Raw genomic sequence first — 12,203 nt, 5'->3', positions numbered from 1 at the left:
TCCTCTGTTGCGAAAAAACGAAATTACTTTCCGAACAACCCAATAGTTCTATGTATATATTACATACGTCAGATGAGATGAAACAAATATATTCCCGATTTTATTTTAATTAATTTTCTTAGTATAATTTTATAGAAAATCTATAAAAATTGTAAAAATCTTGGGAATCGGATTTATTTAAATAAATAGTTTCCTACAGTTGTCTTTCTTTAGACAGTTTAAATTGCGCATGGTTAAAAACCTTCCTAAAGTTAGACAGTTAATTAAAGTTTCCATCAGTTCCTCCAGATTACGTTCATTGTACAACCATTACAGATAATGATCGATCTTTGGCCACGGTCTTAAGTGCGAACAGATTAAAGAATCGATCCTAACGCGCATATATGTCGGTGCTTGTCGAAGTCCTCTTCATTATCGTGTCCTCTCTCTAGATTAATGTCTCAACGGCCAGACAAGAAGAACGTCGATCCGATACGAAGCTACCTCACTCCCGCGGTGCTTGCAGGTTCTCTCACGTGAATCAAATAATCGACTGCAATGCACTACGGAATTGAGGATGCAACGCATCCTTACACTTGCATTCCTTTACAGTATTCTCTCTCTCTCCCTCTCTCTCTCTCTCTCTCTCTCTCTCCCTCTCTGTCTGTCTCTTTCTCTTTCTCTCTGTCTTTCGTTCTACCCGAGGAACTCCTTTCGCTTTATCTTGTCCTTCCAATACCTCGGATCCCTTCAGTCCGCTTCATTTCTTCTCGTATGCAGCATCGGCCTCGCCATTGTGCTGCCGAGGCACCCTGGTTTCTCATCATTTTCCAGATAAAAGTGCGCTTTATTCTTTCATTCTTCTTCATAGCGACGAATTCCTCACGCGAGACACGCCAATACGCACAAAGCCGGGGGATGCTCGCTGCTCGATCGGGGAAACGACAGCCGGATGAATTCGCGAGCGAATCATCCCCCGCTCGTCCCTGTGTCCCGAATATTATTTTCACTATGATCTTCATTCACCGACACTCGGAGCGTTTCTCTGTGTCTGCGTCGGAGTACATTGCCGTAGAGTATTGTATTAAATCTACCTATATCAAATTTTTCCACGAGTTATCGCGTCACAAAGAATAACGTTCGCTTGCAAGCGTGAATGAAAGATGATCGATATATGCAAAGCGTATAGTTAAATTTAACAATATAAAGAAGAAAATATCGCACATTCATAAGAATTCAACATTCAAGAATATATTTTACAGTAAAAAAATTGCATAAAAAGAAAAATTACTAAATGATAAATAATAAAGGGAAAAAACATTCGCTACTTCTTTTTACTACAGCGTGAGTATAACAAAGCATACTGTTGATTATCTTGAAATATAAAGAATCTGTACGAGCTTACACAACATATTCAACGTATGCAGTAATTTTATTTTCCATACCGTAATATTAAGTATTATATTAAATAACAATCGTACATTAAATTATAAAACTTATAATCATAACAAATTTAAATTAATCGCAGATTATAGATTTTCTGTTCGTGACATATATTCACAGACAATATCTTTTTTACATCATAATTATATTAAATAAAATTCTTATATTTGATATATAAAACCTGTGATAAAATTAATCGCAGATTATTTTCTGTTTGTGACATATCCATGGACAATATCTTATTGTTACACTATAATTAAACGAAATTCTCATATTAAATAAATAAAACTTGTAATCACACGTTTAAATTAATCGCAGATTATAATTATTTTCAGTTTGCTGTATAGCCATAAATGATATCGTAAGCATTCTCCAGAATGAAGCATCGTCCAGAGTTACGAGCCATCATCGCCGTTGCGTAATAACAGATGTGGGATATAATCATAAAAGTAATTTCGCGACGATGATCCAAGACGAGAGAGCTCTCAATCTGTCGAATAAACGCAATACCGCTAAAATAAGCACAAATTCTACTTGATATACGATATATTACGCATTCCAGCTTGCGCAATCTCCGTATTACTCGTAACTTCGTACGATTCCATATCTTATCCAACGTGAAGCTTCTATTCCAGCTGTGTTTATGGATTATACGTTTATTATAATATCGCATCGGAAAAGAATTTTCGATATATAAACGTAAGATCGAAATTGAAATCTTCAAAACTAGAGAATTCATCGGTTTCTTCATTTATTCCTGCACGAATTCCTGCAGAATTAAAGTAACGTTGTAAACTCCTAATCGTAAAGCACCACATTGTGCGATCGAGATTGAGAAACGTTTTCCCCTTTTCTTCTCCCCCGCATTTAAATTCCGCATATTACAGCCGCGTTTCAATAACGCGAGTGCGCCACGAGCGAAGGAGTTCAAACTCTCGTCTGAATTTTCCGCGACGATATCCAGAGATGAAAGATCGAAAACTAAGCTGCTTACGCGCGAGTAGTGATGATAGTGGTGGTGATGGTGCTGCACACCCCCATGCGTTGTCAGTGAAGAGACAAGCAAGAGAAAAAGCGCTCTGTAAAAAGTAGCAAGAGGATTCAACGTGATAGCAAAGGAAGCAACGACGGCTCGTTCTCTTTAATCCGGCTGAAACGTCGGGTAGTTACGGCTTTTTATTCGACAGTATAATAGCGGCCTTTCTGTAAGAGGTCCCATGGAACAAAAAAAAAAAAGAAAAGAAAAAAGAAAGAAAACGGAAAAATCGCAAGTGGATCGCGTACCATCGCGTATCACGAGATTCACAACGTCTCTCATACGTGCTCTATCTCCGACCGATCGCACCTTACGGAAATTATGGAGCTTTCACACTTTTAATTAATCCTATACATCCGCATTATCTCGAGCGAGAGAATTTATTTTTCACAAAAATTTATATCCCTCTCTTATTAATGCACGGCGTGTGTACAAATTCTTTCTCCGAGAAAGAAATTTTTCTCTGGTATACGCGATATCTTCGCGCTCTCTTATCGAAAATTGGAATAGACATATTTATCTTAAAGCGCAGCAAAGCCAAACTGTTCAAGAGAACCCGAAACTAGGTCAGACCTTTATACACACAACCGGCAATATTACAGAATTCAACAAATCCGGCCGAATCCCTATCTGAAAATTTATCGTTGGATGCAGTCCCGCTCTGTTGATCTCCATATCTGTGATCCGTATATTGGTTCGCGTTTACACTTCATCTGAAAGTCTCTCGCTGTATTCGCAATCAGAAAAGCGTCTCCGCGAGCGATCGATCCGCTCTTTTGTTACAGACACCCGTTCCCGCTCTATCCCCAATCCCCACGCTAAAAGCTGCGAGGAAGTGATGGTAGGGGAAAGGGGTAAAAAGGTGGGAGGGTGGAGGAGTAGAAGAGTTTTCTTGCGAAGGAGACCAGCATCGCGACACAGCCACGCGAAATCGCGACCACTATAAAGTCGCCGCATCGAGCTCTCAGCTCTCGGCTGCGCGGAATGTGATTTTTTTTTTTCTCTACCTCCCTACCGCCTTTCAACCCCCCTTGACTGTACTCCGCATTGAAATTAGCTCTAACCAAAGGTATAGAGCATGGACCACGCTATCCGTATCTAAATGGAATACCTTGACGTGGTCAAGAAAAATGAAAGAGAGGAGAAGCAAATAGCCAATTTCCCTCTCTTTCTAACAACATTACACCGTTGAAGAGAGAGAGAGAGAGAGAGAGAGATTAGTTATCTTCGCGTTCTATTTCTTTCATTTTTGTCGACAATTGTACACACGATTACGTAGTTCGTCCTCTATACTTTTGGCTCTAACAATCTGACAGAAATCATGGTCGGAATGAAATTATCGCTCACAATCGCTATAATCTTCTTGCGCTCTCTTTGCATTTTATATTTCAGCTGTACTAGAATAATCGGAAAGAATGGGATGAGAAAGAGGGATGAAAGATATACGCTAATCAGTGAGATCGCGTAATATCGCGCATGGATCATTCATGAGATAACCTTGTACTGTTAGATAAATTTAAAGGTCTCCATCTCTCAACTCTCTGTATTTTTCACGAGCAAGAAGCTTAAGCAAGCAATTAAGGTCAACACGTCTCTCTCTCTCTCTCTCTCTCTCTCTCTCTCTCTCTCTCTCTCACACACACAGCGCAGAAAAGTTCATCCAAATTCCAAATGTGAGCGATAGCACTTACTAAGGTTCTTTGTGATGCAATACGAGGAAAAGATAATAATTTCTAGATGAATAATTCTACTTTCACGAGAGCTCATTACACCTTGTTATCTAGACTCTCTGCCGAATTACCGCGTCGTCGTGTACAATATAGGTGTAGTCTCATGTCCAGCGAGAGAGGTAGAGCGGATCGCACTGTAAATAGAACGCTCGTCGGAATCGGCTAAACGTAATTTCGACGGAAGCGGAACATCATTTGCGAAACTCTGTGAATGTATCTAACAGGCCCGTGCTCGTGCGTCGGACGAAGAAAAAAAAGTTGGCGAGCCAGCGCGTGCACGCATACCTACATATGTATCTTACTTGTCGCGCAGAATTATACGCGCGCGATGTCATTGTCACGTGTCCGATTGTAACGCACCGATGCTGCATTCCCGAATGCTCCAATAATCAGATTATCACGAAATGAAATTGCGCCTCTCTCTCTCTCTCTCTCTCTCTCTCTCTCTCTCTCTTGCCCTCCCCTCCCCTCCCCCTACCCCTCTTGGTGGTTGGCGACGCGCTTTCGACCAAGTTGAGTAATCTACCTAAAATTGTACGGTGTTTCGTAACAGAGTCTCGCGAAAATATCACCGAACTTTTACGTCGTAAGATACATTCCGAAAAGTTCAGCTTATGTTTCCGTGGCGAATTTTGTATTCGACAATGGACCGTATGGCGCAGGATTTTCCAAACAGTGCATCGCAAGAGCTTTACGTATTTTCACATATTTTTCACGAGAGTTTTGTTTAGGATTTAGAATACCAGTGTTCCTATCTCAACCAAACAGAAGATACAAGTCCTGTGAAACGTAGATATCTGAAATATTGTTACAGGCTTTTTTAACATTATTTTCTACTCAAAAAAATAAAATGTACTGCAGTATTGACGGAAACATTTTCACAATCGTTTTCTTTAATCGTCGATTTTGTAGAATGTTTTAATCATAAAATTATTGGTAATTGTTTCATATCTTTTAAAAAACTATAAAAAGAATTTAATTTTTAGAAAGCGCAAAGAATATTCGAGGGCAACAATATAATTTTGTAAATCATATTATTACTTTACCCAATTATTACTCCTATGATATATATGTATAAAAAGATAATTACAATTTAAAATAGACCGATGAGAATGAATCTAATTGAATAAGGGAAATCCAATTTTTCAATCAAAATAAATTTTAACACTTAAATATTTCTGTGTGCATTTATATCAGACATGTTTCGTATATAAATTCATACAGAATATTTAAAAAAAGTAATATATAATATATAATATATAAAGAGTATCATATATTAATATAGATAAAAAAAAGTCACATTTATAGTAAAATTAATTATCAGCAAAAAAGTAGAATTCTTTGTAAAACAGTCATTACCAACAAAGTGCTTTAACATATAGTACGACTACGTACTTCAGCAGAGAAAGCAGTTTTGCAACTGTTATTAAAATTCTTCAATATCATTGGTTTATACATTTAGAGCCACAAAGAATCACAAGCAAAATTCAATCGTATCGCAGAATTTTACAACAGTAAGGCTAATTGTAAAGCTACTTTCTCCGCTGAGTGCAGCTATTTTTTACATTTTTCCTCTACTTGGGTGAACAAGAAAAATCTTGATACATTCTAGCAACATTGCAGCAACATCGTAACGTTGCTACAACGTTACTGGGACGTTTCAAGATGTCTCTTGCTTATTAGGCAGTACGAGCATTCTTTAGGATAACGTCCGAGTAACCACTTACCGTGAGGAGCTTTGGGCACATAGAGGTTCAAATACAAGCAGTCTTCGCTCTGATTGGCCAGTGCTGGCACCAGCCTTTTAAAGTAGGCCTGTCTCTGCCGCGGCAAGCTCTCGTCCAGTACCGGTGGCCGCTGCGGGCAGGCCGGCGGCATGGTATCGGCGAACTTGATGCCACGCCAGGGTGTCGGGGTAACCGGCGGCATGTAACGCAGCGCTCCGAGTGGCGGCGTCGCGTACGGCACGCCGTAATAAGTCTCGACGGCCGTCGACGATCTAGCCTCGATGCCGCGCAGGATACCGTATCGTGTTTTAATTGTTCTGGTACAATACTTCTGAGTGCCGGCCAGAGCCTCGGTACCTGCCAGGCAGCACTGGACGCATAGCAGCGCCAGCAGGAAGACGCTTTTGGCGATACCGCCGTCGGATGGGACCCTTCGAGGGATCCCTTTACTCGCGATATCCTTCGCACTTCGTCGTCGTCTTTCTTCTTTATATTCCCCGTCGTCGCTTCCCTCGTCGCATTTCCCTCCTTTCCGCTTACCTCGTTCGCAGCGTCGTTCACCCGGGGAAATCCCGTTTGTTTGCCGATTCCCCAGCTTCCCAGGAACCTCGTGATACGTCGAGCAAACATCCTGTCCCCGGTGAAGAATATTGTACCGCGTTCGATACGATACGATAATATCGAGCTGCGGAAGACAGTGCTGTCGAGAGACATGTTTAACTGACGGTCGCCGGTCGCCGGTGAGAAGGACGGTGTCGGGAGGCGAGAGGTCGTCTTTCCTCTTCCTCTTCCTCGGCAAAGAGGAGGAGGACGTCCGCATCGCGTCACGCCGCCGCGGACTGGCCCCTGCGGGCCCCGCATCTGTGGGGCCCTCCTACCGATGGACGACCCCTTTCTTCTTCCGCTTCCGATTTCCGCTTTCCTTTCCCGTTCACCGCAGCCGCCGCCGCCGCCGCCTTCTTGCCCGTCCCTCGGCCCTCCGTCCTCGCCGCCGCCGCCGCTGCCGCCGGCAATTTTTTGCGCTTACCCTCCTGTACCCCTTTCCGCACCGCCGCCGCCGCCGCCGCCGTCGCCGCCGCCGCCGCCGCCACCCTTATCCCGTCGCTACCGTCCACCCACTCCCACAGCTTCCGGTACGGTTTGCCGCCACCTCCAATCCCGCACCCTCCAAGCGGCTTGCGCTTCTCGTCCGCCGTTTCGAATTCAGAATAGCGACTCGGTACTACTATCGCGCTGCTGCCGCCGCTGCTGCCGCTGCTGCTGCTGCTGCTGCTGCTGCTGCTGCTGCTTCTGCTGCTGATTGGCTCCGAGCAAACTCTCACTTCCATTCTCAGGTGGATACGTTGCCCGCGTTGACGCTGAGCTGCCAATCTGGCGACTGATCGTCGTTATCGCGCAACACGACGCTTCGATGACGATCGACGGGCTCGAATCGTCGGCAGTGAATGATCCTGATGGAATCATCGGCGCCCCAGGCGTATACGATCGTTCGATGCACCACCCTCGCGAGTCGCCGACTCGCGCGGAATCCTCAACGTCCTCGTCGCTAAGAATCGTCTCGGGAAAGACGACGATTCTTCGATCCTCCGAGTTTCTGTTTCTCGCTCTCGCCGGAAACCACCTGCTTTCATCTCTCGCGCCCCCTTAACACGCTGCAACAACACGTAAAGGACGGTTCGTTAAGTTTGTGGTTTCCCTGAAAATTAATTTCACGTCAGATTCAATTAACTCGATGACAGTCGCACAAGTATATAAATGTATATAAACTTCGGACAGATCTCCGTCGTATGTATAATTTAAAATTTTACGAAAACAGACAGCTGTTCCTCGTACCCGAGAAATGGCGCGTAAATTGCTACGGTCTGCCCAGTGAACTGGAAAAATGTATGCTCGATATACTTTCGAGGGGACGATCGTGCGTGAAGCATGTATATCGCCAACGACATCCTTTTCGCACCCCTGTCCTAATCCTCCATCGGTTCGGAGCAAATTTCGAACACATTCTTTATCCTCTACATTTTCTGTAATCATTTATTTCTTTATTCTGTCGGTTGTTCTAAAAATATACTTGTTTCGGACGTGTGTATTCTCCATTAAACAAATACGCTTCTAAATAAATGGAATATTCGAATTTTAGTTTATTGATTTTTCCTCGGGACGCCACATAATTTCAAAAACTGTTCTGTTTTTTTTTCGGTTTATTATAAAATAACAGGAAATGAAGTAGATATTTTGCTCTCCAATCTAGGATAATATATATTTCCATATATTATTGCGGTGAAAACTGACCCCATTGTGGTAATAGCGCAAATTTGACCGTTCCGATTGAGTATTAATATGCAGATGTATGCACCGACCCTTTGGATCGAATTTTCGGGAATTCAGCGACGCTGGACTTGAAATTTACGTTCGTTAAATCAGTAATTAATATACATTACGCCGGAACCTAGTAGTGAAAAATCGAATCGCACGGCCAGTCGCCCGACAAAATCTAATTAATTGCAATGACGATGTAGTTTGATTCGAATGAGTTGCTCAAACTGCTCGTATAACGCGAAATCCGATAGCATTCAACTGTGGCTATGCGAGAATTTCCAATTTCCAACTTGGGGTAAACTATACTCTATCCCTGGCCCTTGGTGTATTTGGTACTGCAGCTTTAGAAACATTTCAACTCCTCTTCCCCTTGTTCGGAGACAGAGAAAGGAGTCTGCGTTTAAATTATCACGAAGTGATTCAGTTACGCCTGCCATTGTCTTTTTCCAAACGCCAAGCGAAATAGCGTGAGCTGCGAAGGTCCCCACCTATGTGACGAAAGCGGCGTAATAGTTTTCGTACCTCGTCGAGCGTGCAATTGTTAAGACAAGTCATATAAACGTACACTTTTCTTACACTTGCTACTTTTACTTTCTGAAACTTCTGGTAAACGTGCCGAAGTAAGAAGTATACCATCTATTTTCTTGTGACAATGACAAATGAGTGTTATTATACTTACGAAATACAAAAAGGGGGCGTAAATGCGTACCAAAAATTATAATTAAAAGTCTTACTTATCTTTAATATTTTTCATCCGTTTAGTTTTTTTCATTCGTTTAAAGAAATATTTCGAGAAATACAGAAATCCGTCCATTAAAGAGAATAAATCGTTAACTGCCATAATATTTTCCGTGTCATTTATTAGTGCTATTCGTATACCTATCTGTAAAAGGAACTTTAGAATTATGAAAGCAAAGCTCGGTGAAATATAAATAGCGCGCCATATAAATACCTATTTGTGTAAACGTTCAAATGCTAATTATATACAATGTTGTATCCACAATTTAAATGTGTTTATACAAAATTTGATTAATTTCATGTTCTCTTGACGTGTGATAACTCGCACGTATATATTTACAGCAAATACGAATTTTTTTCTCGCGCTCCTTTCGATCGGGAACGTGCCGGCTATAGTTTGAAGTAAGTATTCCCGATTCTCGAGTTAGTCCGACTTGCTCCTTCTAAGTACTTTGCAGATCGGATTCCCCGAGGGTCTTTCGACAGAGCAGCGCGATGCCGACGCAACCTCGCAAGTTCAGAAAGAGGTGCAAACTATCATTGGATTACGCTTCGATTTCGCGCCATTCAAGCGAGCAAGCAAAAACGAGATGCCAATGCTGAATCATATAAGCGCGACAATCTGGTCTGGCGAGCGAAATTAAATTCCGGAGCTCGCGCTAATTGCAGCAGGAAGAAGGGAAGGGATGACCGGACGATTAATAATTCACCGACGGGGAAGATAAGTTCGAAGTTTCCAGATCCACGAGAAGAATCTACGAGAAATTATTGAGGCAGCAACGATAACGTGAAAGGTAGAACGGATCCTTAGCGAAAAACGCCGATATATTATCGCGGAAATTGCGCGAGTGCCGGCGTGACATTTTTGCACGGATCAACGAGAGCGTATCCTGCAAGAAATGGATGAGTCAAAGAGAATTGATGGTGATCCATTTTACAACATTACGAACCCCCAATCTTCGAAATTGAGGCTTAGCTTCATAACCATTCTCTCTCTCAATTCATTTCTATCATACTCTATCTTTATAATATATTAATTTTAACTGACGTGCGAAATATGGCTGGAATTTAAATATATATTATGAAAGTGCAAAGAGAAAGAAATAAGAGAATTCGAACACTTCAATGACAAAACTGATTTCTAAAAATGGAGATGTACTTAAAAAATGCATTACTGTAAAATTGCAATATTTTGTTGTTAGATTTATCGTCAAATTATTTCAAAGTTTTTACATAATAAAATATTCTATCCAATAACTAAACTAGAAATGATTGAAATAATCAAATATTATTTTATGTATTAATTATATTGTGCGCGATAAAAAATCCTATTCAGTATTTATAATCAGCCGCAAAAAAAAAAACGCGCTATCGTAACGTTTTAGTGACTCGATTTTTTGAGTAGGTGAGTACATTTATATTTCAACTTTATCTTAATTATAACTGATATATTTATTCGCAGTCTATAAAATTATATGCTCAAATTCAAAAGCTGTATTCAGTAAAAAATTGAATGAAATGGGAAACTAAAATAACAAGAACGTATATAAGAATCGCATAAAATAAATGTATGTGTTCTAGTAAATGCAAATTTTTTTAAAATATCAATTATTTATATTTTCTGTAAATAATATTTAATATGACACTCAATCAATATAAGTATAGTTAATAATCCTGAATATTCAATCTTCAAAAAAGTGGTCTACAAAATCTGAAAAGACTAACGATGAATTGTTTTCGCGATAATAATTGACGGAAATCTATGACGTAGTTGCCATTGTTGGTATAATTTTACTCTTTCCTGCAATATATGTGTACGCGACAAACTAATATTGATCGAAAACGATGCGCGGATTTCTTCAAATCTCGAAGTTATCATCGACAATGTTTCGAAGCCATATGTTTCAGATTTGTTGAACAACTGGAAAAAGTAAAGTTTACAAAAGCAATCAAATACAATTATTCACAGTGAATAATGTGTTTTTGCCGAGTGTGAGACCATGTCATTCGTTTAACTTATGAATTATTGAGCAGGAACATTTTGCATTATTTACAGGATAATCCGAAAAAATGTGAGGAACGCACCGGAAAACATCCAACTCCTTATCTAGCGTCGTCTCCTCGTATCACATAGTGCATAATGATATTCACTCGGGTATTCTCGATCAGATAACTTCCGTATCGGTCCAGATAATTTCAATTCTATCGCTCCGGCACCACACGCACCAACACGTAGCGCTTCGATCCATTCGACGTGGCTCGCATCACGTTAAGAGTCCGGAGTTGACGTTTACGCTCTTGAGAACAATGCCGATTCACGCGTCCGAGCGCAGTCCAAATCGCTCGAAGCGTCGTCAAGCCGCGATTGGAGCGCGGACGCGAGATATTTGCCGATTCACATACTCTCCGCTTAAGCACACCTTCTCGCCAGCTGTTGAATCGCGACGCGACGACGACCCGTCGCGAGACGGACTGCATGCAAGAGAGCGAGACTGCCGAAACCAGCCAATTCCGTACCAACAATCAACCCCCAGGACGACCCGCACCCTTCGTGTGCGCGATCGACTGTATCCCGGGCACTACTAACGCGCTGAGGGCTAGCAGCCGTGCGACCTCCGCGGAGGTGGCGGTGCTGGTGCCTGCTGCTCTTGCCGCTGATAGTAGTGATGGTGGTGGCGGCGATGGTGGTGGTGGTGGTGGTGGTGGTGGTGGTGGTGGTGGCGGCGGCGGCGGCGGCGGCGGCGGTGATGGTGGAGGTGGAGGATGGTCCGGCACTCGAGGAAGCCGGGACAGCCACGGCGCCGACGCCTGGTTTGATTCCGACCAGCGACGGCCCGGTCGATAGCACCACGGCAACCCCCGGGTCGTTCCGGCTTTCCTCTCCCTCTCTCTCTCTCTCTCTCTCTCTCTCTCTCTCTTTCTCTCCATTTCTATCCCCTTCTACTATCCCTCTCGTCGCTTTTGCCACCCCCACATCGAGGGAGCCTTCTATCCTGCTTCTTCCTCGGGTACGCGCAGCATCTTTTCTCCGACCGCCGCCGCCGGCTCGTGTTCCACATCCTCGCGGCTGCCGCTGCCGCCGCTGCGCCTTCGACACCCACGTCTCACACACGCCACCCTTCGCTCCTGTCTGTCCTCCCTCACATACGAGAAGGGCACGAGCGAAAGCTGCTTCAAGAGGCTGCTTGGTGTGCGAAACGAATTCTCTTTCTCCTCTCCCTCCCTCCCCCCCAC

General features: G+C 42.6%; 2 protein-coding genes across 3 annotated transcripts in view; both read right to left on the bottom strand.

Moving 5' to 3' along the window:
• Positions 1-11,530, bottom strand: part of LOC108755128 (neuroligin-1-like) — a 25,169-nt gene extending 13,639 nt beyond the window's left edge. The window contains exons 1-3 of one of the 2 annotated variants that reach the window (XM_018497957.1): positions 11,373-11,530; positions 11,055-11,266; positions 5,916-7,567 (exon numbers count right to left, since the gene is read on the bottom strand). In XM_018497957.1, coding sequence (XP_018353459.1) covers positions 5,916-6,735 — 820 coding nt within the window. In that variant the 5' untranslated portion in view covers positions 6,736-7,567; positions 11,055-11,266; positions 11,373-11,530. The other variant, XM_018497956.1, reaches the window with a different exon arrangement.
• Positions 6,740-7,243, bottom strand: LOC108754921 (homeobox protein Hox-A13-like). The gene has a single exon (XM_018497588.1). It carries the CDS (start codon positions 7,241-7,243, stop codon positions 6,740-6,742), a length of 504 nt encoding a protein of 167 aa, XP_018353090.1.
• Positions 11,531-12,203: the final 673 nt, after the last annotated feature.

Source organism: Trachymyrmex septentrionalis, unplaced genomic scaffold, assembly GCF_001594115.1.
Source record: "Trachymyrmex septentrionalis isolate Tsep2-gDNA-1 unplaced genomic scaffold, Tsep1.0 scaffold83, whole genome shotgun sequence".
Classification (NCBI taxonomy): domain Eukaryota; kingdom Metazoa; phylum Arthropoda; class Insecta; order Hymenoptera; family Formicidae; genus Trachymyrmex; species Trachymyrmex septentrionalis.
The sequence above is the reverse complement of the archived record's forward strand: the minus strand, read 5'-3'. Positions and strand labels throughout refer to the sequence as shown.